The sequence below is a fragment of the Oncorhynchus keta genome, chromosome 8 (genome assembly GCF_023373465.1).
Source record: "Oncorhynchus keta strain PuntledgeMale-10-30-2019 chromosome 8, Oket_V2, whole genome shotgun sequence".
Lineage (NCBI taxonomy): Eukaryota > Metazoa > Chordata > Actinopteri > Salmoniformes > Salmonidae > Oncorhynchus > Oncorhynchus keta.
This window is the reverse complement of record NC_068428.1, coordinates 32385759-32410727: the sequence shown is the minus strand read 5'-3', so window position 1 is coordinate 32410727 and position 24969 is coordinate 32385759. Positions and strand designations below refer to the sequence as shown.

The following is a 24969-nucleotide window of genomic DNA, read 5'->3' as shown; positions in this document are numbered from 1 at the left end:
ACATCTGTGATCTACTGTTCCTCTTGTTAGTTAAAGACTACATCTGTGTTCTACTGTTCCTCTTGTTATAGACTACAACTGTGATCTACTGTTCCTCTTGTTATAGACTACAACTATTATATACTGTTCCTCTTGTTATAGACTACAACTATGATCTAATGTTCCTCTTGTTATAGACTACAACTATGATCTACTGTTCCTCTTGTTATAGACTACAACTATGATCTACTGTTCCTCTTGTTAGTTATAGACTACAACTATGATCTACTGTTCCTCTTGTTATAGACTACAACTATTATATACTGTTCCTCTTGTTATAGACTACAACTGTGATCTACTGTTCCTCTTGTTATAGACTACAACTATTATATACTGTTCCTCTTGTTATAGACTACAACTATGATCTACTGTTCCTCTTGTTATAGACTACAACTATGATCTACTATTCCTCTTGTTAGTTATAGACTACAACTATGATCTACTGTTCCTCTTGTTAGTTATAGACTACATCTGTGATCTACTGTTCCTCTTGTTATAGACTACAACTATGATCTACTGTTCCTCTTGTTAGTTATAGACTACAACTATGATCTACTGTTCCTCTTGTTAGTTATAGACTACATCTGTGATCTACTGTTCCTCTTGTTATAGACTACAACTATGATCTACTGTTCCTCTTGTTAGTTATAGACTACAACTATGATCTACTGTTCCTCTTGTTAGTTATAGACTACATCTGTGCAAATACAATACAAATACCAATGTATTGTTTAACAACATGATAATACAATGTTGCTACTAGATGAATTAGACTAGATACAATATTACTACACAGGTATAAGAGCATGTTACTGAATAGGGTAATTAATTTGGCGGCAGGCCCGACTGGGACTCGAACCTTGAGTCCAGTGACTGTCAACACAACACCGTTACGCCAAGAGATTGGAAATTCTTGACGTGGTCGTAAGGTGTTGATTTAAGATGACTGTAGGTTATTGAAACCATGACTTGAGGTAACATATCCTTCTATTTACAGATTTGTGGCTTTTGAAGGATTTATGGATTCAATCCGTATCTCAGAGGTATTGTGGAAGGTCCACGTTAAAATGTAAAGGTCATTTCCGATTGAGCCGACATATGCATGTAACGTTCTTGGTGTAGTGGGTGAGAAGTCAGGCTCAGGAAGCAGAGAGTTCAGGGTAGTGCTACTTTAATGCACAAAACGGCGAACATAAGCCAACCCCCCAAAAACCCCGGGGCGCACAACAAACAAATGACCCAAACACGGGGACTTAAACTGTCCAGCAAAACACGTAACCCACAGACGTGCACACAAGTTACAACAAACAATCCCGCACACAGAGCAGGTGGGCCTACCGGTAAATAAACCCTGACTAATCAGCCTAAACACAAACAGGTGAAACCAATAAACAGAAAGGGGAGAAAGGATCAGTGGCAGCTAGTAGGCCGGTGACGACGACCGCCGAGTGCCGCCCGAACAGGAAGTGGAGCCAGCCACCTTTGGTAGGAGTCGTGACAATGCAGCATTTACGGTGACTGCAGTCTCCTCGAACGTGGTAACATTGCCTTCAAATTCATATCAAGCTATAATGCAGATCTTCCACAATACTTCTACAATACAGATTGAATCCAGACCTTTTAATTTAAATATTATATTACTAAAAAGAAGGAGGAGAAGGACATTTGGAAAATGACAAACTCACGACAGCAACTGGCATGGATGTATAATAGTGCCAGATGCCATGACAAACGGCAATATGCCCATCAGTTAGTCATTCTGCCTCTGGTGTTGTATCAAATATCCTATTACTACTTTCCCATTCAGAGGATGGTAAGCTATTTACCTCTATATATAGCCAGAAGGAGAACGACCACCCTGGGGCGGTTTATCACAGTGCACACAGTGCCAAGAGGGATGTCAAGGATGTGGCATACTGTTGTGGCTTGACATTTGCTGCCTGCTGAGCCATAGTTAACATATGTTTTGATTCACTACATTGCCAAAAGAATGTGGACAGTCATCAAACATCTCATTCCAAAATCATGGGAATTATTATGGAGCTGGTCTCCCCTTTGATGCTATAACAGACTCCACTCTTCTGGTAAGGCTTTCCACTAAATGTTGACTTTGATGCAGGGACTTGCTTCACTTTGGCCACAAGAGCATTAGTGAGGTCGGGCACTGATGTTGGGCGATTAGGCCTGGCTCGCAGTCGGCGTTGCAATTCATCACAAAGGTGTCGATGGGGTTGAGGTCAGGGCTCTGTGCAGGCCAGTCAAGTTCTTCCACGTCGAACTTGACAAACTATTTCTGTATGCACCTTGCTTTGTGCACGGGGGCATTGTCTCGCTGAAATAGGCAAGGGCCTTCCCCAAACTGTTGCCACAAAAAAAAAATGATGTGTACTGTAGTGCTAAGATTTCCCGTCACTGGAACTAAGGGGCCGAGCTCGAACCATGAACGCCTTTCCACTGCTCCAGAGTTCAATAGCGGCAAGCTTTACACCACTTTACACCACAAGCTAACGCTTGGCATTGCGCATGGTGAACTTGGGCTTGTGTGCGGCTGCTCGGCCATGGAAACCAATTTCATGAAGCTACTGAATAACAGTCCCTTTGTGGACTTTGCTTCCAGATGGAGTTTGGAACTCGGTAGTTAGTGTTGCAACCGAGGACTGACGGTTTTAATACGCTGGGCCCTTCAGCACGCGGCGGTCCCGTTCTGTGAGCTTGTGTGGCCTACCACTTTGTGGCAAAGCCCTTGTTGCGCCTTGACATTTCCACTTCACAATAACAGCACTTACAGGGGGGAGCTCTTGCAAGGAAGAAATTTCACAAACTGACTTGTTGGAAAGGTGGTGTCCTATGACGGTGTCACTTTGAAAGTCGCTGAGCTCTTGAGTAAGGCCTTTCTACAACCAATTTTTGTCTACTTTTGACCATGTACTGTATTTTCATGTGAGCTTAGAGCTTCATAGTTCTTCTTTCCATGAACAACCGTAAGGAAGAATACATAATACAAGTGTAGATCAAGTTCACTCTTGGTTTCTCAGTTTTTTTCTTTGATGGCATACGGTATAAATCATTCTCTTTCTGTCAATAATCTGCACTTCACTTGTGTTCTGGATGTGTTGTTGTTGCTTTGATGCTGTTATAACATACCAACACAGTTCATCCATGCTGTAACTGCATATAATATACACTGAATTCGGAAAGTATTCAGACCCCTTCCATTTTTCAACATTTTGTTACGTTACAGCCTTATTCTAAAATTGATTATAACCTGGGTGGTTTGAGTCCTGAATGCTGATTGGCTGACAACAGTAGTATACCAGACCGTATACCACCGGTATGACAAAACATGTATTTTTAATGCTCTAATTACGTTGGTAACCAGTTTATGATAGCAATAAGGCACCTTGGGGGTTCGTGGTATATGGCCAATATACCACGGCTAAGGGCTGTGTCCAGGCACTCTGCGTTGCTTCGTGCAGAAGAGCATACCATAGCAATGATAAATTGGCCTTATACAACAAATGGATAAATGGAGTTCAGGTGCATCTTGAGATGTTTCTACAACTTGATTGGATACCATCTGTGGTAAATTCAATTGATTGGACATGATTTGGAAAGGCACACACCTGTCTATATAATGTCCCACAGTTGACATTAAATGTCAAAGCAAAAACCAATCCATGAGGTGGAAGGAATTGTCCGTACAGCTCCGAGATAGGATTGTGTCGAGGTACAGATCTGAGGAAGGGTACCACAACATTTCTGCAGCGTTGAAGGTCCCCAAGAACACAGTGGCCTCCATCATGGAAGAAGTTTGGAACCACTAAGACTCCTACTAAAGCTGGCCGCCCGCCCAAACTGAGCAATCGGGGGAGGTGACCAAGAACCCGATGGTCACTCTGACAGAGCTGCAGAGTTCCTCTGTGGAGATGGGAGAACCTACCAGGAGAACAATCATCTCCACAGCACTTCACCAATCAGGCCTTTATGGTAGAGTGTCCAGACAGAAGCCACCCCTCAGTAAAAGGCACATGACAGCCCGTTTGGAGTCTGCCAAAAGGCACCTAATGGACTCTCAGACCATGAGAAACAAGATTATGTGGTCTGATGAAACCAAGATTGAACTCTTTGGCCTGAATGCCAAGCGTCACGACTGGAGGAAACCTGGAACCATCCCTATGGGGAAGCATGGTGGAGGCAGCACCATGCTGTGGAGATGATTTTCATCGGCAAGGACTGGAAGACTAGTCAGGGTCGAGGGAAAGCTGAACGGAACAAAGTTCAGGCAGATTCTTGATGAAAACCTGCTCCTGCGCTCTCAGGACCTCCGGTGTGAAGTTTCACCTTCCAACAGGACAACGACCCTGTCACGCCCTGGCCTTAGTATTCTGGGTTTTCGTTAGTATTTTGGTGAGGTCAGTGTGTGACATGGAGATTTATGTGGTTTGTTTTGTCTGGGGTTGTTTGTAGTTATGGTATTGTGGTTAGAGTAGTACTCTAGGTAAGTCTATGGTTGCCTAGAGTGGTTCTCAATCAGAGGCAGGTGTTTATCGTTGTCTCTGATTGGGAACCATATTTAGGCAGCCAAATTATTTAGTTCTCTTGTGGGTGATTGTTCCTGTCTCTGCGTTTGTTGAACCAGATAGGGCTGTTTAGTTTTTTTCCCCACATTTCTTGTTTTGTAGATTGTTCATCTTTATTAAAGATGTTTACAAGTAACCACGCTGCGTTTTGGTCCGCCTCTCTTTCCCCAGAAGACAACCATTACAGAATCACCCACCAACCAAGGACCAAGCGGCGTGGTAAACAGAGGCAGCAGCAACAGCAGCAGCAGGAGAAGCAACAGGTGCAGCAGGAGCAACAGCAGCAGCAGCAAAAGCAGCAGCAGGAGGAGCTAGCACGGCAGAGCTGCTGGAAGCCCGAGAGGCAGCCCCAAAAATTTCTTGGGGGGAGGCACAGGGAGAGTGTGGCAGAGTCAGGAGTCAGACCTGAGCCAACTCCCCCTGTTTACCGTAAGGAGACATGGATGGAATTGGAGCTGTCGGCGAAGCTGAGTGCTGAGTCTGAGAGTGTTGAGGATGTATTGGACAGAATAGGGAGAAGGGTGTTGGTTTGGCATAGTATGCAAGGCATTCGCCCTGAGGTGCCTGTCCCCATCCCGGTACCACCAGTACCGGCACCCCGCACCAGGCTGTCTCTCCGTCCCATCAACACAGGTGCTCCCGCCTGTCCGGCGCTATCGGAGTTTCCGCCCCTCATCCAGAGGCACCAGAGTCCCTCAGTCCAGACGCGCCAGAGTCCCTCAGTCCAGACGCGCCAGAGTCCCTCAGTCCAGAGGCGCCAGAGCCCTCAGTCCAGAGGCGCCAGAGCCCCTCAGTCCAGAGGCGCCAGAGCCCCTCAGTCCAGAGGCGCCAGAGCCCCTCAGTCCAGAGGCGCCAGAGCCCCTCAGTCCAGAGGTGCCAGAGCTCCTCAGTCCAGCTCTGCCGGAGCCTTCCTCTCCAGCGTTGGCGGAGCTTCCCGCCTGCCCAGCGCCATCTGAGCTACCCGTCTGCCAAGCGCCATCAGCACCGCCTGAGCCACCCATCTGCCCAGCGCCGCCAGTGCCGCCAGTCTGCCCAGCACCGCCAGTGCCGCCAGTCTGCCCAGCGCCGCCAGTGCCGCCAGTCTGCAAGGAACCACCAGTGCTGCCAGTCTGCAAGGAGCCGCCAGTGCAGCCAGTCTGCAAGGAGCCGCCAGTGCCGCCAGTCTGCCAGGATCCGCCATTCAGCCAGGATCCGCCAGTCAGCCAGGATCTGCCAGAGCCGTCAGTCAGCCAGGATCTGCCAGAGCCATCAGTCAGCCAGGGTCAGCCAGGATTCGCCAGTCAGCCAGGATCCGTCAGTCAGCCAGGATCGGCCAGAACTGCCAGTCAGCCAGGATCGGCCAGAACTGCCAGTCAGCCAGGATCGGCCGGAACCAGCAGTCAGCCAGGATCTGTCAGAACCGCCAGTCAGCCAGGATCTGCCGGAACCGCCAGTCAGCCAGGATCTGCCTGAACCGCCATTCAGCCAGGATCTGCCGGAACCGCCAGTCTGCCAGGATCTGCCAGAGCCATCAGTCAGCCAGGGTCAGCCAGGATCCGCCAGTCAGCCAGGATCCGTCAGTCAGACAGGATCGGCCAGAACTGCCAGAGCCGTCAGTCAGCCAGGGTCAGCCAGGATCCGCCAGTCAGCCAGGATACGTCAGTCAGCCAGGATCATCCAGAACCGCCAGTCAGCCAGGATCTGTCGGAACCGCCAGTCAGCCAGGATCTGTCGGAACCGCCAGTCAGCCAGGATCTGCCGGAACCGCCAGTCAGCCAGGATCTGCCGGAACCGCCAGTCTGCCAGGATCTGCCAGAACCGTCAGTCAGCCAGGGTCAGCCAGGATCCGCCAGTCAGCCAGGATCCGTCAGTCAGCCAGGATCGGCCAGAACTGCCAGAGCCGTCAGTCAGCCAGGGTCAGCCAGGATCCGCCAGTCAGCCAGGATACGTCAGTCAGCCAGGATCGGCCAGAACTGCCAGTCAGCCAGGATCGGCCAGAACCACCAGTCAGCCAGGATCGTCCGGAACCGCCAGTCAGCCAGGATCGTCCGGAACTGCCAGTCAGCCAGGATTTGCCGGAACCGCCAGTCAGCCAGGATTTGCCGGAACCGCCAGTCAGCCAGGATTTGCCGGAACCGCCAGTCAGCCAGGATCTGCCGGAACCGCCAGTCAGCCAGGATCTGCCGGAACCGCCAGTCAGCCAGGATCTGCCGGAACCGCCAGTCAGCCAGGATCTGCCGGAACCGCCAGTCAGCCAGGATCTGCTGGAACCGCCAGTCAGCCAGGATCTGCCGGAACCGCCAGTCTGCCAGGATCTGCCGGAACCGCCAGTCAGCCAGGATCCGTCAGTCAGCCAGGATCGGCCAGAACTGCCAGTCAGCCAGGATCGGCCAGAACTGCCAGAGCCGTCAGTCAGCCAGGATCCGCCAGTCAGCCAGGATCCGTCAGTCAGCCAGGATCGGCCAGAACTGCCAGTCAGCCAGGATTGGCCAGAACTGCCAGTCAGCCAGGATCGGCCGGAACCGCCAGTCAGCCAGGATCTGCCGGAACCGCCAGTCAGCCAGGATCTGCCAGAGCCGTCAGTCAGCCAGGATCTGCCAGAGCCGTCAGTCAGCCAGGGTCAGCCAGGATCCGCCAGTCAGCCAGGATCCGTCAGTCAGCCAGGATCGGCCAGAACTGCCAGTCAGCCAGGATCGGCCAGAACTGCCAGAGCCGTCAGTCAGCCAGGGTCAGCCAGGATCCGCCAGTCAGCCAGGATCCGTCAGTCAGCCAGGATCTGCCGGAACCGCCAGTCAGCCAGGATCTGCCGGAACCGCCAGTCAGCCAGGATCTGCCGGAACCGCCAGGATCTGCCAGAACCGCCAGCCAGCCAGGATCTGCCAGATCCATCAACCTGCTTAAGCTTCCCCTCAGTCCTGAGCTTCCTCAGTCGTGAGGCACCCCTCACTCCAGGTGGGCCCTTTGTTGGGGTTAATAGGCCTGGGTCGGCGGCGAGGGTCACCAAACAAGGGACGCGAGGGAGGTGGACAGAGACTATGTTGGAATGGGGTCCAGCGCCAGAGCCGCCACCGTGGACAGACGCACACCCAGACCCTCCCCTATGGATTTAGGTGGCGGCCGGGATTCCGCTCCTTTGGTTGGAGTACTGTCACTGTTCTTTTGCATTGTCATTGTGGGGTATTGTGTGTAGATTGATGAGGGGTTAAAAACAGTTAAATCCATTTTAGAATGAGGCTATAACATAACAAAATGTGTAAAATGTCACGTCTGCTCCAGCTCTCCCTCTCTGGCGCCAGGCTGCCCTTCATTATGCACACCTGTGACCATCATTACGCACACATGTGACCATCATTACGCACACCTGTGACCATCATTATGCACAGCAGTGCTCATTGCACTCACCTGGACTCCTTCCCTTTGTTTATTGCCCCGTATATGACTGTCTGCTCTCCATTTGTTCCCTGTGTCTGCATTAATGTTATGTGTTCTTGTCCAGGCGCTGTCGCCGAGGGAACTGGCAGTGCCTCAGCTAGCTCGTTGGGCTTCCACGCCTTAGCTGGCTCGAGAGTCTTGCCTCTGTGGGCTCAGCAGGCGCCCAACCCGCGTCATGCTTCAGCCGGCCCATCAGGCTCCCACACGTCAGCCGGTTTGTATGGCTCCCACGCCTCTGCCGGTTCGTCGGGCTTCTACACCCCAGCCGGCTTGTCCAGCACCCATGCCTCGGCCGGCCCGTCAGGCTCGCCCTGGTGGGACGTCGGGTTGCGCCCCTAGTGGGTGGGGTACTGTAACGCCTACTCCCGCTCTCCCTCTCTGCCGCACGAGGGCGCCAGGCTCGACACCTGTCACCATCATTATGCACAGCAGCGCTCATTGGACTCACCTGGACTCCTTCCCTTTGTTGATTGCCCCGTATATAACTGTCTGCTCCACCATTTCTTCCCTGTGTCTGCATTAATGTTATGTGTTCTTGTCCAGACGCTGTCCTGTCCTGTTCCGTTCCATGTCCGTTGATAATTAAATGTCCACTCCCTGTTCCTGCTTCTCGTCTCTACCAGCGTCAAGCCTTACAGAAAAATTCATGGGGTCTGAATACTAAGTGGCTGTTCCACTGGATGTCATAAGGTGAATGCACCAATTTGTAAGTCGCTCTGGATAAGAGCGTCTGCTAAATGACTTAAATGTAATGTAAATGTATGAATGCACTGTATATCATATATATCATATAATGTCTATCATCACACACCAATATCTGATTTATCCTGACTATGCACAGCACAAGTAATCAGAACCTATTCCGTTTCATCCCAGGGCTCAAGGGCCTTTGGGAATGATTGCAATGCCAATACCACTGTAGAGGAGGGGGTTTTACCAGGGGGTTTGAGTTTAGCTGCTGGAATTCTTCAGAGAAGACTTTCTACTGTGTTCTTCCTGGCTTTGTGGTGCAGTGACATACACTTAATAGTGGAGGATGAGAACAAAAAATTCCATGACCTTCCAAACATTCGATTAATTATAGAGTTGGATGTGTAAAGCAGTCCAATGAATTATGAGGCAGATGTGGCTTCATTTGGCACTGAATTGCAAACTCAAATGGGATAGAGAATTACAGTAGCTGAACACAGAGAGGAAGGAGTGGGGCGATGCTTTAGGCAACTGAAGAGACAACACTGCCACCTGGTGAAGAACAGGGATTGTGTGTGTGTGTGTGTGTGTGTGTGGTTCTTCTATCCTTGTGGGGACCTGAAATTCCCCACAAGGATAGTAAATCAAGGAAAATGATCCCTCGTGGGAGAACCACTGGGTGGTTCGAGCCATGAACACTGATTGAATGACAGCCATGGTATATCAGACCGTATACCATGGGTATGACAAAACATTTATTTTTACTGCTCTAATTACGTTGGTAACCAGTTTATAATAGCCAAAAGGCACCTCGGGTTTGTGGTATATGGCCAATATACCATGGCTAAGAGCTGTATTTAGGCAATCCGTATTGTGTCATACTTAAGAACATACCTTAGCCGTGGTATTTTGACAATATACCACACCCCCTCGTGCCTTATTGCTTAAATAACCACCCCATTCACTTCAACAACATCTCCAGAAAGTACTCATTTTAAAGCCCACTGCAATTCGCTGCGTTTTATATATATTTCCAAACTATGAGATTGAAATGATACAATGAAATTTAGAAAATAATGATAATGCCGTTTTAGTGTAAGAGATGTTTGAAAAGGCCGCCTGAAATTTCAGCCTGTTTTGATGGGATGGAGTTTTGTAGCCATACCTAGTAATCATTACATGTCAGTCCAACATTTGATTCTGTCTGGACGTTGTGTGTTTTTGATTACATCTCCTAATTAGGCCCATTAAATGCAGAACATGTCTACCGTTTAAAACATTTAACACAATTTAAACATCATTTAAAACAATATTCTCTGGGAACTCTGACATGGACTTCTTTCTAAAAATGCCGAGTCAAACGAGATTAGAAAGGTAATGGTAGGACTGGAAACTTCAAAACATAGTTTGTGTGACATTGGTCAACAGCTGAGCTGATCCGTGATACCATCAATCTTTTTCTGACTGAGCCTTTTGTTTGATGGTTTGTTCAGTCAGGGAATAAAAGCATCATTAGCTTATATTGAACAAGCTTTCAGGTAGACTAGAGCGAGTTATCATTAAATGTGCCCCAATGTCTGTTTATTTATCTGTCTGACTGCTGAATGCTGCAGCCTTCAAGAAGAAGAATGTAGATAGAGGACCAACCCATTGGGCACAGACATCAATTCAACATCTATTCCACGTTGATTCAACATCATTTCATTGAAATGATTTGGAAAACAACATTGATTCAATCTGTGTGTGCCAAGTGGGAAGTTATCTCTTCGGCAGGGTAGCCTAGTGGTTAGAGCGTTGGACTAGTAACCGGAAGGTTGCGAGTTCAAACCCCCGAGCTGACAAGGTACAAATCTGTCGTTCTGCCCCTGAACAGGCAGTTAACCCACTGTTCCCAGGCCGTCATTGAAAATAAGAACTTGCCTGGTTAAATAAAGGTAAAATTTAACTTTTAAAAAATTATACTATTGTCGTTGCCTTTGTTCTTTCTCTCAGACAGAGTCTTGCGTAATCTGTTTCTCCAGTCTCTCTGACCAGGCAGTGATTTGAGGTTTTATGCAACTACAAGCTTGATGGAACAATGGTGCGACCAACAAAAAACATCCAGTCAGTGGAAGTCCTTTGGGCTTGTTGATGAGAGAGGTTGAAGGAGAATGACAAGAATCGTGCAAGCTAACAGGCGGGCCACAAACTGACAAATAATGGTGCAATAGAACGTCATCTCGGAACATACAACTCGTCGGTCTTTGTCATGGATGTGCTATTGCAGCAGACGACAACACCGGATTCCACTCCCATCAGCTAAAAATAGGAATAAGCTACACCAACACTGGACAATGGAGGAGTGGAAAAGCATCACCTGTTCCGACGAATCTTGGTTCCTGTTGCGTCATTCTGATGGCAGAGTCAGGATTTGGCATAAGTAGCATGAGTCCATGGACCCATCCTGTCTGGTACAGCTGGTGGTACAGGCTGGTGGCTGTGGTGTACTGGTGTGGGGAATGTTTTCCTTGCACAAGTTAGGTCCCTTGTAACCAATCGAGCAAGCGAACGTTTCAGCCGTAAAGGGTTTTCTATTGATCAATTAACCTTTTAAAATGATAAACTTGAATTAACTAACACAACTTGCAAATGGAACACAGGAGTGATAGTTGCTGATAATGGGCCTCTGTCCGCCTATGTAGATATTCCATAAAAAATCAGCCGTTTCCAGCTACAATAGTTATTTACAACATTAACAATGTCTACACTGTATTTCTGATCAATTTGATGTTATTTTAATGGACCAAAATATAGCTTTTCTTTCAAAAACAAGGACATTTCTAAGTGACCCCAAACTTTTGAACGGTAGTGTATATATATATATATTTGTAATGGTGAGAGGTTAGCATGTCTTTGGGGTATGATATTTGTGCATCTGTAACTTTCTCACTCATCATTATTCATTCAGGACTATCCGTAATAATAGTAGCATCCACATTCATATAGAAGTGTTTAAAAACATATATTCTTATTTATGAATATGTGACAATTATTTATGAACATGAATATGTGACAAAATACTAAACTTTTTAGCACTTTAACAATACACCTATAAGTGAATTTGTCCCAATACTTTTGGTCCCCTAAAATGGGTGGACTATCTACAAAAAGTGCTGTAACTTCTAAATGGTTCACCCGATATGGATGAAAACACCTTCAGTCTGCACTTTAACCTCATTGTCAATGTTTTATTTCAATTCCAAACTGCTGGACTACAGAGTCAAAACAACAGAAACTGTGTCACTATCACAATACTTTTGGAGCTCACTGTATCTGAATGTATATACGGTGCCTTCAGAGGGTATTCAGACCCCTTCACTTTTTCAACATTTTGCAAAACTGAAATCATATTTATATAAGTATTCAGACCCTTTACTCAGTACTTTGTTGAAGCACCTTTAGCAGCGATTATAGACTCAAGTCTTCTTGTGTATGACATTCAGAAACTTGTCCCGAAGCCACTCCTCCATTGTTTTGGCTGTGTGCTCTGGGTCGTTGCCCCGTTGGAAGTTAATCCTTCGCCCCAGTCTAAAGTCCTGAGAGCTCTGGAGCAGGTTTTCATCAAGGAAATCTCTGTACTTTGCTCCGTTCATCTTTCCCTCGATCCTGACTAGTCTCTCAGTCCCTGCCGCTGAAAAACATCACCACAGCATGATGCTGCCACCACCATGGTTAACTGTAGGGATGGTGCCAGGTTTCCTCCAGATGTGAAGCTTGGCATTCAGGCCAAAGAGTTCAATCTTGGTTTCATCAGACCACAGAATCTTGTTTCTCATGGTCTGAGAGTCCTTTAGATGCCTTTTGGAAAACTTCAAGCAGGCTGTCATGTGCCTTTTACTGAGGAGTGGCTTCCATCTGGCAACTTTAACATAAAGGCCTGATTAGTGGAGTGCTGTAGAGATGGTTGTCCTACTGGAAGGTTCTCCCATCTCCACAGAGGCACTCTGGAGCTTTGTGAGAGCGACCATTGGGTTCTTGGTAATTTCTCAGACCAAGGCCCTTCTCCCCCGATTGCTCAGTTTGGCCAGGCAACCAGCTCTAGGAAGAGTCTTGGTGGTTCCAAACTTCTTCCATTTAAAAATTATGGAGGCCTCTGTGTCCTTGGGAACCTTCAATGCTGCAGAAATGTTTTGGTACCCTTCCCCAGATCAGTACCTCCACACAATCCTATCTCGGAGCTGTATGGACAATTCCTTCGACCTCATGGTTTGGATTTTGCTCAGACACTCACTGTCAGCTGTAGGACCCTATATAGACAGGTTTGTGCCTTTCCAAGCCACGTCCAATCAATTGAATTTACCACAGGTGGACTCCAATCAAGTTGTAGAAACATTTCAAGGATAATCAATGGAAACAGAATACAGATGAGCTCAATTTCAAGTCTCATAACAAGGGTCTGATTACTTACGTACTGTAAAAAATGTATTTCTGTTATTTATTTGTAAAGCATTTGCAAAAAAATCTAAAGACCTGTTTTTGCTTTGTCATTATGGGGTATTATATGTAGATTTATAATGTTATTTATTTAATCCATTTTGTAACAAACATTTTTGGAAAAAGGCAATGGGTCTGAATACTTCCCCGAATTCACCGTAAAATGTGCTGTTTTAGAGGTTCAGCGCCCCTGGAGCACATTAGGTGTTAAGTGCCTGTTAGGTGCCTTGCTCAAGGGCACCTTGACAGATTTTTCACCTTGTCTGCTATAGATGATCACTTCACACAATCCAACCCCTAGCCTGACTGAGTGGGTAACATGCCATTTGAGCTCTTTAATATTAGATAATAGGCAGAGCAGAAAAGAGATGACTGGTTTTGGGAGTGAGAATAATAGGTGTTTGGGGTTAAGAGAAAGGGGTGGTTGAGCTTGAGAAGAAGCAGGAGTTGAGGTTGAAAAACAGTTGGGATTTTGTGACTAATTTAGGGAAAACAGCAATCCTGCTCATAGATTATGCATGTATGAACTACACATTGACACATCCAGCCCAAAGCGAGAGGTTTAAAAAATACTTTGTGGTCGCTAAAATTCCGGAGCATGTTTTTATTGAGGCCACATTGTTGACAAAAAATATCTCCTAAAAGTACATGAATCCATACAGCCGAATAATAATTCATAACAGAACAATCATTTTGGGGTTGGGAAGAAGAGGGGGTTGGGGTTTGAAAAAGAGGGGGTTGGGGTTTGAAGAAGAGGGGTTGGGGTTTGAAGAAAAGGGGTTGGGGTTTGGAAGAAGAGGGGGTTGGGGTTGCGAAGCAGAGGGGTTTGGGGTTGGGAGGAAGAGGGGGTTGGGGTTTGAAGAAAAGGGGGTTGTGGTATGAAGAAGAGGGACTTGGGGTTTGAAGAAGAGGAGGTTGGGGTTTGAAAAAGAGGGGGTTGGGGTTTGAAGAAGAGGGGGTTGGGGTTTGAGGAAGAGGAGGTTGGGGTTTGAAAAAGAGGGGTTGGGGTTTGAAGAAGAGGGGTTTGGGGTTTGGAAGAATAGGGGGTTGGGGTTAGGAAGAAGAGAGGGTTGGGGTTGGGAAGAAGAGGGGGTTGTGGTTTAAAAAAGAGGTGGTTGAGGTTTGAAGAAGAGGGGGTTGGGGTTTAAAGAAAAGGAGTTTGGGGTTGGGGTTGATAAGAAGAGGGAGTTTGATCAAGCTAATGATGAACAAAGCTGGGGGGTGGGGTTAAGGTTAAAAATTGTGTTTGGGTTATCAACTGGTCTGGAAAGAATGGGTAGATTAGACATACCATTGAGATGTGGGGCACCCTCCTCTAAGAGATCGTGTCCATAACTCAATGCAATGCATCTACAATTACTGTATGTTGGTCTTAAGATATATCCCAGGGATTCACTGTGTATAATGCTTTTCTTCACACATTGATTTCTAGGAGCACCCACGGATCAATGAAAGTGAATTCTCTGAAGTACTGCATTGTTCTGTTTCGGTTTGTCAGCAATCTGTGTTGAAGTCCTTTAGTGTTCCTTTTGTGATCGAAGCAATATGCATTATGTGTCTTAACAATTGGTATTAGATATTTGTATCTGTGTCTGTGTCTTTACAATTGGATTATTGTTTTGTCCTGAAACAGGAAAAATGAAATAATCAAAAGCTAAATCTGAAAATATTTTTTATCTGAAGACACAGTCCACACACCATACCACATGGGGTCAGGTGTGTCTGTTTCCGTCATGTCTTTCTGACGAGTCAGTATGTGAGAGTGCCAGGGGGATAGAATGAGGACGGGGGTATTGATTGATTACATAAACTCCCCGGCAGCAACTGTCTATTTACAGGTCAAAAGTCACCGACTCAGCTAGGGCCGATGAACCTCAGGTTACCCAGGTCCCTATCCTCTACTGGGAAAATGTTCTAACTCAGGACTCATCCAGATCTCTGTTCTTGATAGACAGCAGTTGTCTAGTCTACCTGGCAATACTAGTGTGCTAGTGCTATGCTAGTGTGTTGGGAAAATGTGAAAATTCTATATCAAAGAAGAACTGCAATGCTGACATGGGGCTATCTAACCCAATCAATGATTTGAGATGATCGCAATCAAGATGAGATATCAGTCGAAATGCATGCAGATAAATCAATGCTTGAGACATCAGCCTGCTATTGACTGTTCAAAATGACGATATAACATTTTCTTTTTAATGTTGTTGGGAGACGTGTTTATTTTTTGAAAATGCGTTAGAAACACAACTTCCAGAGACATAACCATGACACATCACTATCAACAAACCAGCATGGACATCAGTACAATTTTAAGCTAACTACAAACTCACACAGACACACACACACCTCTGCTTTTAGGTATAGAGTTGATATAAAAACACATGTCGACAAAATGGCCGACACTTGAATGCCACAACTGCGAACCGCAAAGTCAGATACAGATATGTTTTGCCACTTGTTAAAGCATGAGAGACAAAAACCGTTCTTAAATCTCCTCAGATGTTATTCACACTCTCCCTCCCTTTCCCTCCCTCTCTGTAGTTCATTTGAGGCTGGGATTGGTGACTTTGCCCATGAAGACAATGCTCTTGGTAGAGTCCTCCAGGATGAAGAGCAGGAAGGGCCTGTTGAGCATGATGGTGTCTGGGAGAGACATAGGCATGATCTCTATCGTAGTTACAGCGGCCGCCTCAGTCCCCTTCTCATCTACGCTCAGCACAGCCTTGTGGGTAACCTGGGGAGGGAACAGGAATGGGTTAATTTGTTGACCTTGACAGCACTGTCCCCTACATGGCCTATAAACATAATAAAATGGAATAGACCCTTAGTAGTCCATCAGAGACAGACATTCTTATTCTATTTTGTTCCCTCAGACAGATAAGAGAAGAGGCAGACATGAGATGGATGTGACACATCATCATACCTTGGACACCTTCAGTTTGGTATCCTCAGAGATGGCAGAGAAGTCAGCTGAGTCACCAAAGGCACTGACCACGCCCATGTCTTTCAGATGATCTCCCAGGGAGTACGAGGTAGAGGTGGAGAACTTGGGCATGAAGATATCCACATTGCTGAAAGAGAGATTATCATACACTGAGTTTACAGTATTATCGCAAAGAAACGTACATGATCCTGCCGCTCGCAAATAAAATGCCAGCCACATTCAAATGTTAATCTGCATTAAGAATCTCTATATATGATACAATCTGATGCTTATTGCAAACTTTGTCTTGTCAGCTGATAAACAAACTACCCTGACCTTACGTTAAGAATAGATAGAAATAAAGAATATAAAAAGAATAGACAACATTATACTGAAAAGGTGCCCAATAAAAAAAGTTACAAAAAATCTACTCTCCTTAACTCCTGAAGAGGATGTAGTACTACACTGACCATATATACCATGAATAAATGGAGAACGTTACATTAGAAAGCATATGAAATAATGTGTTCTCACGTCCTGAACAGGTGCTCGTGCACGTGCTTCAGGTAGTCCTTGTTGATGAAGGCCTCCACATGCTCCATCTTTCCATCGTTGGGCAGGACCACCATCATTGAGGAGTTGCCTTTGTAAGGCAGTATGACCACGGTGGTGAAGTTATCCTGGTCCTGATACAACTCATAACGACCCGTCCTCTTCATCATGTCCACCTGCACCTTGGTGTTCTCGTCCACTTTGAAGTCAGCCTTGTCGGTCAGCGTGGCATCGAAGGGCTTATCCCACTTCCCTGGGGAGGGAGGTAGAGGACATTGTTACTAAGGGGTAGTAAACATGCAAGCAGAAACAGACAATGTTATAAGCCTATATTGGTTTTAGTTTGTTCTGCACATTCCTTTTCTGTTAATTCTTTATTGACACATCTTTAGTTTACAGTGTGGAAATTAGTTAGTCATTCAGTCAGTCAATCAATTGATCAATGATCTGTATTATTTTGTTGTTCTTAAATTAAACAACAAGTGCATGACCATTTTCTCCTACTACAGTGTCCTCCTCCTACCTCTGAAGAAGACGTAGTTGATGAGCATCATGGCTGTATCAGGGTCCAGATCCTTCACCATGTCCGTGATCTTGTCCTGGGTCTTCTTGGCGATGAACTTGTTGATCTCGGCGGCAGCCTCAGCTGGGTTCTTGAAGTCGACCGTGAAGCCTTCGCTGGCGTAGAAGTGCTTGGCGTCCTCGAGGAACTTGGCTAGGGGCTTGAAGCCGTCCCTCAGAGCCAAGGCATTGCCCATGTCCAGCTGCATGGCCTCCCCAGTGTGGCCCAACATGTGGTACAGGTGCTCGTAAGCATTGTTCACCTGCTCCGGTGTGAAAGCGCCATAGCCCAGAGCGGAGTACAGCTGGCTGTGGGTGTCTCCCTTAGCCCCAAGGGACAGCATAGCCAGACTAGTGGCAATGCCCAGAGGAGAGAAGAAAATGTTCATGTTCTCGGTGTTGGCTTTGCTCAGGCTCCTGTACAGGGTGAAGGCGAAGTCTGCGTTGTGGGGCGACAGCTTGTGGCAGGACTCTTCGTCCCCGTGGCTGTGCTGAGGGTGGGCCTCGCCAGCGATGTGGTGGAGGTGGTGGTGGTGGTCTTCTGTGTGACCGGCGTGGTCCCCGGCACGGGGCGCCGCCAAGGCCACGCAGAGCAGCACAGCCACTATCGTACAATAAGATATACACCGCATTTTATCTACCTGGAGAGAGAGAATAGACAATGTCATTACTACTCCGCACAGATTTGAAAAATGCAGTGAAATAAAGATCAGTTCTTACCTCCAATGTCCTCTTTGCCGGAGACAGTGTTGCAGGAACTCTGTCAATTTATGGGCCTGAGAAGATCAGCTTAATAAATGATTAACCAGACCCCACCTCCTTATACTGACCTGGCTGAACCAGAGATTAATCTGGCCAGACTGACTAGACTACATGTAATGTTGCAACATTTCTCAACACCCAGTACTCCACACGAAAGCACTACAGGATTTTCCTTCCTCGCAGTAAGATGTTGGTAAATGTAGGTGATCTTACTCATGCCTTGCAACACTTTTGATCTTTGACACATGATTGCTCAGAACACTTATGTTTTAACACCATCACAAACAGACGTAATAAAGACATCAATCCAGTTTAATTGTATTTAACATGAGAAACACATGGCCTTTTTTAAAATCTGACAGCAGAATCACATGCATTATTATTTTTATAGTGTATTAGAATGACTTTGTGACACCCAAATCTTGTGTCGTCTCTCAAATCTCTCCTGGCCGCTCTTTGTTGGTAATAAACCTGACATTTCAGAAGGCAGAACCACTATAAATACTTTACAAACGTCACATGTTTCTCCTGACAGTTGTATGACATTCCAGAACCCCATGTAGACCAGTAGTTGTACAACTAAACTCCATATTGGAACCACCAATTGGCTTATGGTTGTGATCTGTCACTGTTGAAAGCTGGGAACAGATTATTGAGCTGGCCTCTCATGACTGATCTGCTCTCTGATTCATCTTGTTCTATTCTATTCATCATTTTATCTTTCCGAGTTTGAAATATCACAATGTCATCTGCAGGACGCCAGCATCAAAGAATAGAATGATATTCACACTCAAAGCTTTGCTCTCTGTGTGTGTCATTGTGAAATGTTGGATTCGAAAACTCCAGCTTGTAGTGTAGCCGAAGGATAAAATGAACTTAAAACCTTTGCTGTCTCTGTTATTAAAATGATTGTCAATTAACTAAATGATTGATTCCGATATTGACTGATGATTGAGTTTGTGTAACGTTTTCTTTCATCCTAATTGTAAAACAATTTCACTGTGAAATTGTTATGTAATGTAAAAGTCAGCCATAACCTGTATATAACAAAAATACTTACATTACTAGAAATTATTTTATCATATAATATTAAAATTAAACAGAAACTAGAGTAAAACAAGCACATTCTTATAATTTTTCTTCAACAAATGGCCTTTTACAGACTCAAACAAACCATCCTGATCTTGTGAGCTTACATTCTGTTACATTCTTCTGTTACATTCTGTTACATTCTACTGTTACATTCTGTTACATTCTCCTGTTACATTCTGTTACATTCTCCTGTGACATTCGGTTACATTCTGTTACATTCTCCTGTGACATTCTGTTACATTCTGTTACATTCTTCTGTTACATTCTGTTACATTCTACTGTTACATTCTGTTACATTCTCCTGTTGCATGCTGTTACATTCTGTTACATTCTTCTGTTACATTCTGTTACATTCTACTGTTACATTCTGTTACATTCTCCTGTTGCATTCTGTTACATTCTGTTACATTATTCTGTTACATTCTGTTACATTCTACTGTTACATTCTGTTACATTCTCCTGTTACATTCTGTTACATTCCCCTGTGACATTCTGTTACATTCTGGTACATTCTCCTGTGACATTCTGTTACATTCTGTTACATTCTGTTACATTCTTCTGTTACATTCTTCTGTTACATTCTGTTACATTCTCCTGTTGCATTCTGTTACATTCTGTTACATTCTTCAGTTACATTCTGTTACATTCTGTAACATTCTTCTGTTACATTCTGTTACATTCTCCTTTGACATTCGGTTACATTCTGTTACATTCTCCTGTTACATTCTGTTACATTCTCCTGTTACATTTGGTTACATTCTGTTACATTCTCCTGTTTCATTCTGTTACATTCTCCTGTTACATTCTGTTACATTCTCCTGCGTACATTCTGTTACATTCTGTTACATTCTCCTGTTACATTCTGTTACATTCTCCTGTTACATTCTGTTACATTCTCCTGCGTACATTCTGTTACATTCTGTTACATTCTCCTGTTACATTCTGTTACATTCTCCTGTTACATTTGGTTACATTCTGTTACATTCTCCTGTTTCATTCTGTTACATTCTCCTGTTACATTCTGTTACATTCTCCTGCTTACATTCTGTTACATTCTGTAACATTCTTCTGTTACATTCTGTTACATTCTCCTGTTACATTCTGTTACATTCTCCTGTTACATTCTGTTACATTCTGTTACATTCTCCTGTTACATTCTGTTACATTCTCCTGTTACATTTGGTTACATTCTGTTACATTCTCCTGTTTCATTCTGTTACATTCTCCTGTTACATTATGTTACATTCTTCTGCTACATTCTGTTACATTCTGTAACATTCTTCTGTTACATTCTGTTTATCAGTGTAGCGAAACAGTGAAACAGAATGTAAGCTCGCGAGATTGGGATTGTTCGTACGAGGCAAGCCCTTTCACGCACTCATTATGGAAATCCACAAAACGCAAACAAGCAGGTGGTTTCTGAATCCGATTTTAATGGTCAAATCATATACTTCACAGTATCCATTTCAAAGGCACAGACAGTCTACAAATCCACTTTCTTGATGCAACGTTTTATATCACAGGGTACAGGAATAAGCTCAAATATGGTTTTCTGTGATCTGACAATGTCAATTCTTATTATTATTCTTCTGATCATCACCAAAGGGAGGAAAATACAACAGCGATATGAGTGATAGAGTGTCACAACAGTGAAATAAGAGACTGAGGCTCCTCTGACTTGGTCTCATCCACCTCTAGAGTAACCTCATGGGGAGCATTCAGAGGGGGGTGTTGACAAGATTTGTTGGAAAAAGTCAACTAAGGAAATGCCTAATCTCGGACCAAAATATTTTGATACACCACTTATACCCTACCATGACCCAAAAATGTGTTGTGTATCCTGAGCAGAATAACAGATAAACTAAGATTTTTCCTTCTACAACATCATCTTCAGGTGATGCTTGTTATAGACCCACCTCAGCCCCTAGCCGTGCCCTGGACACCACATGTGAATTGATTGCCCCCCATCTATCTTCAGAGTTCGTACTGTTAGGTGACCTAAACTGAGATATTTTTAGCACCCCGGCCATCCTACAATCTAAGCTAGATGCCCTCAATCTCACACAAATTATCAAGGAACCTACCAGGTACAACCCTAAATCCATAAACATGGGCACCCTCCTAGATATCATCCTGACCAACATGCCTTCTAAATACACCTCTGCTGTCTTCAACCAGGATCTCAGCGATCACTGCCTCATTGCCTGCGTCCGTAAGGGGCCCGTGGTCAAACGACCACCCCTCATCACTGTCAAACACTCCCTAACACACTTCAGTGAGCATCTTAAATAAGCATGCACCATTCAAAAAATGTTTGAACTAAGAACAGATATAGCCCTTGGTTCACTCCAGACTTGACTGACCTTGACCAGCACAAAAATATCCTGTGGCGTACTGCATTAACATCGAATAGCGCACACAATTTTTCAGGGAAGTCAGGAACCAATATACACAGTCAGTTAGGAGAGTTAAGCCTAGCTTTTCAAACAGACATATGCATCCTGTAGCACCGATTCCAAAATGTTTTGGGGCACTGTAAAGTCTATGGAGAATAAGAGCACCTCATCCCAGCTGCCCACTGCACTGAGGCTAGGAAATACTGTCACCACTGATAAATCTACAATAATCGAGAATTTCAATAAGCATTTTTCTACGGCTGGCCATGCTTTCCACCTGGCTACCCCTACAATTGTCAACAGCTTTGCTCCCCTGGCTAACCCAAGCCCCCCAAATCCAGATAGCTGATGTTATGAAAAAGCTGCTAAATCTGGATCCTTGCAAATCAGCTTGGCTAGAACAGCAAGAAAATAGCTTAAAGTGTTTTGTCCAAATACTGGTGGAGTCAACAAATAAAATAATGGACGACCTGACCAGAGAGGTCCAGAACCTGAAGAACAGTTTGCAGTTCTCCCATGGTCAGCTCAAGGAGTTTAAATAGGAGAACAGCAAGGTAAGAGCAATCTGTGTGTCTTTGAGAGAGCATATCAGTTCTGTATGTGAATCCATGATTACAATGACGAAGAAATCAGATTATCTCGGGGGACAATCAAGGCGGAACAACATGGTTGTGGACAGAATTGCAGAATCTCCGCATGAGACCTGGACGGAGTCTGAGGACAAAGTGAGGGAAATTATCTCAGAGAAACTGAATGTGGACCACATGGAGACTGCGGTGGAGCCAATAACTACAGTATATCATCCTCAACGAAGACTATCCTGAAGCTCTGCGCCAGAAGAGGAAAGATCTTGTCCCAGACATGAAAGCTGCCAGAGCATGTGGGGACATTGCTTACATCTGCTATGACAGGCTCATTGTCCACCCTCCCTACCTCCCAAAAGCCTGGAAGGGATGAGAGAGCAAAGCCTATAGGTCCCTAGCTTCAACCCCGCAGCACACTCTCACACCAACTGACTAATGCACTGCTGAATGCATTTTCTTCTCTTGCTTTATTTGCTCCTTTCCATCAAATCAATAACTTGCTAACATCAGATGACATGAATATATTAGCCATTTCTGAGATTCACGGATAATTAATTTGGTGACACAGCAGTAGCAATACAAGGATATAACATCTATAGAAGAGACAGGAATGCTTATGGGGGAGGTGTTGTTGTATATATTCTGAGCCATATCTTTGTAATGCTTAGAGAATATCTAATGTGTTTTGACATGTGGTTGCAGGTTCACCTGGCACATCTAAAGCCTTTTCTTTTGGGATGTTGCTATAGACCACCAAGTGCTAACAGTCGGTATCTAAATAATATGTGTGAAATGCTTGATGGTGTATGTGATGTAAAAAGAGAGGTCTACTTTCTTGAGGACCTGAATATTGACTGGTTGTCATCAAGCTGTCCGCTCAAGAGAAAGCTTCTCACTGTAACCAGTGCCTGTAATCTTGTTCAGGTTGTTAATCAACCTACCCGGGTGTTTACAAACACTACAGGAACAAGATCATCCACATGTATTGATCACACTTTTACTAATACTGTAGAACTTTGTTCTAAAGCTGTATCCGTACCCATTGGATGCAGTGATCACAATATAGTGGCTATATCCAGGAAAGCAGAAGTTCCAAAAGCTGGGCCTAAAATAGTATAGAAGAGATCATACAAAATGTTTTGCTGTGACTCTTATGTGAGTGATGTTAAAATATTTGTTTGTCTGATGTGGTTAATAAGGAGCATCCAGACACTGCACTTGATGAATTTATTTACCTGTTAGAACTGTTAAGGCACCATGGATTGATGAGGACTTGAAAAACGGCATGGTTGAAAGAGATGAGGCAACAGGAGAGGCTAATAAGTCTGGCTGCACATCTGTGTAAGGGGGTGCATGCTGGTGGCAGCGAAGTCAGGCACAGGAGATCGAACTTGGTATAAACGGAGCAGTTTAATAAGTTCTCAAAAACTCCGAAAACCAAAATATACAAAATAATACAACTGGGTACAAAACCCGTTGCACACCAGAAAATAACTTGCACATACAAACAATCACTGACAAGGACATGAGGGGGAACAGAGGGTTAAATACACAACATGTATTTGATGGGATTGGAACCAGGTGTGATACAAGACAAGACAAAACCAAAGGAAAATGAAAAGAGGATCAGCGATGACTAGAAAGTCGGTGACTTCGACCGCCGAACTCCGCCCAAACAAGGAGAGGGACCAACTTCGGCGGAAGTCATGACAATCTAACTGGCTAACTTACTGCAAATTGAGAAATGATGTAACTTAACTCAACAAAAAGAAGAAAAACCTGTATTTTGAAGCCAAGATGAATGATATAAAGAATGATACAAAAAAAACTTTCAATGAAATTATGGGCAGAAAGACAAATTCAAATCCATCTTTCATTGAATCAGATGGCTTATTCATCACAAAACCATTTGATGTTGCCAAGTAATTTTAATAATTACTTCATTGGCAACTAGCAACAGTATGGCAACTGCTCTGCATCTGACCGTAAGGCGCTACAGAGGGTAGTGCCTACGGCCCAGTACATCTCTGGGGCCAAGCTTCCTGCCATCAAGGGCCTATATAATAGGCGGTGTCAGAGGAAAGCCCATAAAATCGTCAGAGACTCCAGTCACCTAAGTCATGAACTGTTTTCTCTGCTACCACATGGCAAGCGGTACCGGAGCGCCAAGTTCAGGACCAAAAGGCTCCTTAACAGCTTCTACCCCCAAGGCATTAGACTGCTGAACAATTAAGCAAATGGCCATCAGACTATTTACATTGACATCCCCCCTCCATTTGTTTTGTACACTGCTGCTACTCACTGTTTATTATCTATGCATAGTCACTTCATCCCCACCTACATGTATACATTTCCTCAACTAACCTGTAACCCTGCACACTGACTCAGTACCTGTACCCCCTGTATATAGCCTAGTTACTATTATTTTATTGTGTTACTTTTTATTATTTTTTACTTTAGTTTATTTGGTAAATATGTTCTTAACTCTTCTTGAACTGCACTGTTGGTAAAGGGCTTGCAAGTAAGCATTTCACAGTAAGGTCAACACTCGTTGTATTCGGCGCATGTGACAAATAAATAATTTATTTGATTTGATTGGCAAAGTGGTCAAACTTAGACATGAACAACGAACAACGAACAGTGAGCCACCATAGTCATGTATACAAAAACAAATAATGAAATAAAAGCATTGCAAGTTTGAATTTTTTTAAGTTAGTGTGGGAGAGCTCTCTAGACCTTGTACTCTTTTCTATTTTTTAAAAGTTAGTGTGGGAGAGCTCTCTAGGCCTTGTACTCTTTTCTATTTTTTAAAGTTAGTGTGGGAGAGCTCTCTAGACCTTGTACTCTTTTCTATTTTTTAAAGTTAGTGTGGGAGAGCTCTCTAGGCCTTGTACTCTTTTCTATTT

General features: G+C 44.7%; 1 protein-coding gene across 1 annotated transcript; it reads right to left on the bottom strand.

The window, feature by feature from the left end:
* Positions 1 to 15380: 15380 nt before the first annotated feature.
* On the bottom strand, positions 15381 to 18091 carry LOC118387092 (alpha-1-antitrypsin homolog). The gene is made up of 5 exons (XM_035775246.2): positions 17950 to 18091; positions 17192 to 17870; positions 16651 to 16921; positions 16117 to 16264; positions 15381 to 15927 (listed from the first exon to the last, which is right to left on the bottom strand). Exons 2-5 carry the CDS (start codon positions 17859 to 17861, stop codon positions 15736 to 15738), a joined length of 1281 nt encoding a protein of 426 aa, XP_035631139.1. The 5' UTR covers positions 17862 to 17870; positions 17950 to 18091; the 3' UTR covers positions 15381 to 15735.
* Between the last annotated feature and the right edge of the window lie 6878 nt (positions 18092 to 24969).

Bases quoted from the DNA above. Each gene is read 5' to 3' on its own strand.
- LOC118387092 (XM_035775246.2), bottom strand. From the start codon at position 17,861: ATGCGGTGTATATCTTATTGTACGATAGTGGCTGTGCTGCTCTGCGTG. The intron at 16,922-17,191 runs GTAGGAGGAGGA...CTCCCTCCCCAG, and splicing joins CAACTACGTCTTCTTCAGAG to GGAAGTGGGATAAGCCCTTC. The intron at 15,928-16,116 runs GTATGATGATGT...TTCCCTCCCCAG, and splicing joins CCAAACTGAAGGTGTCCAAG to GTTACCCACAAGGCTGTGCT.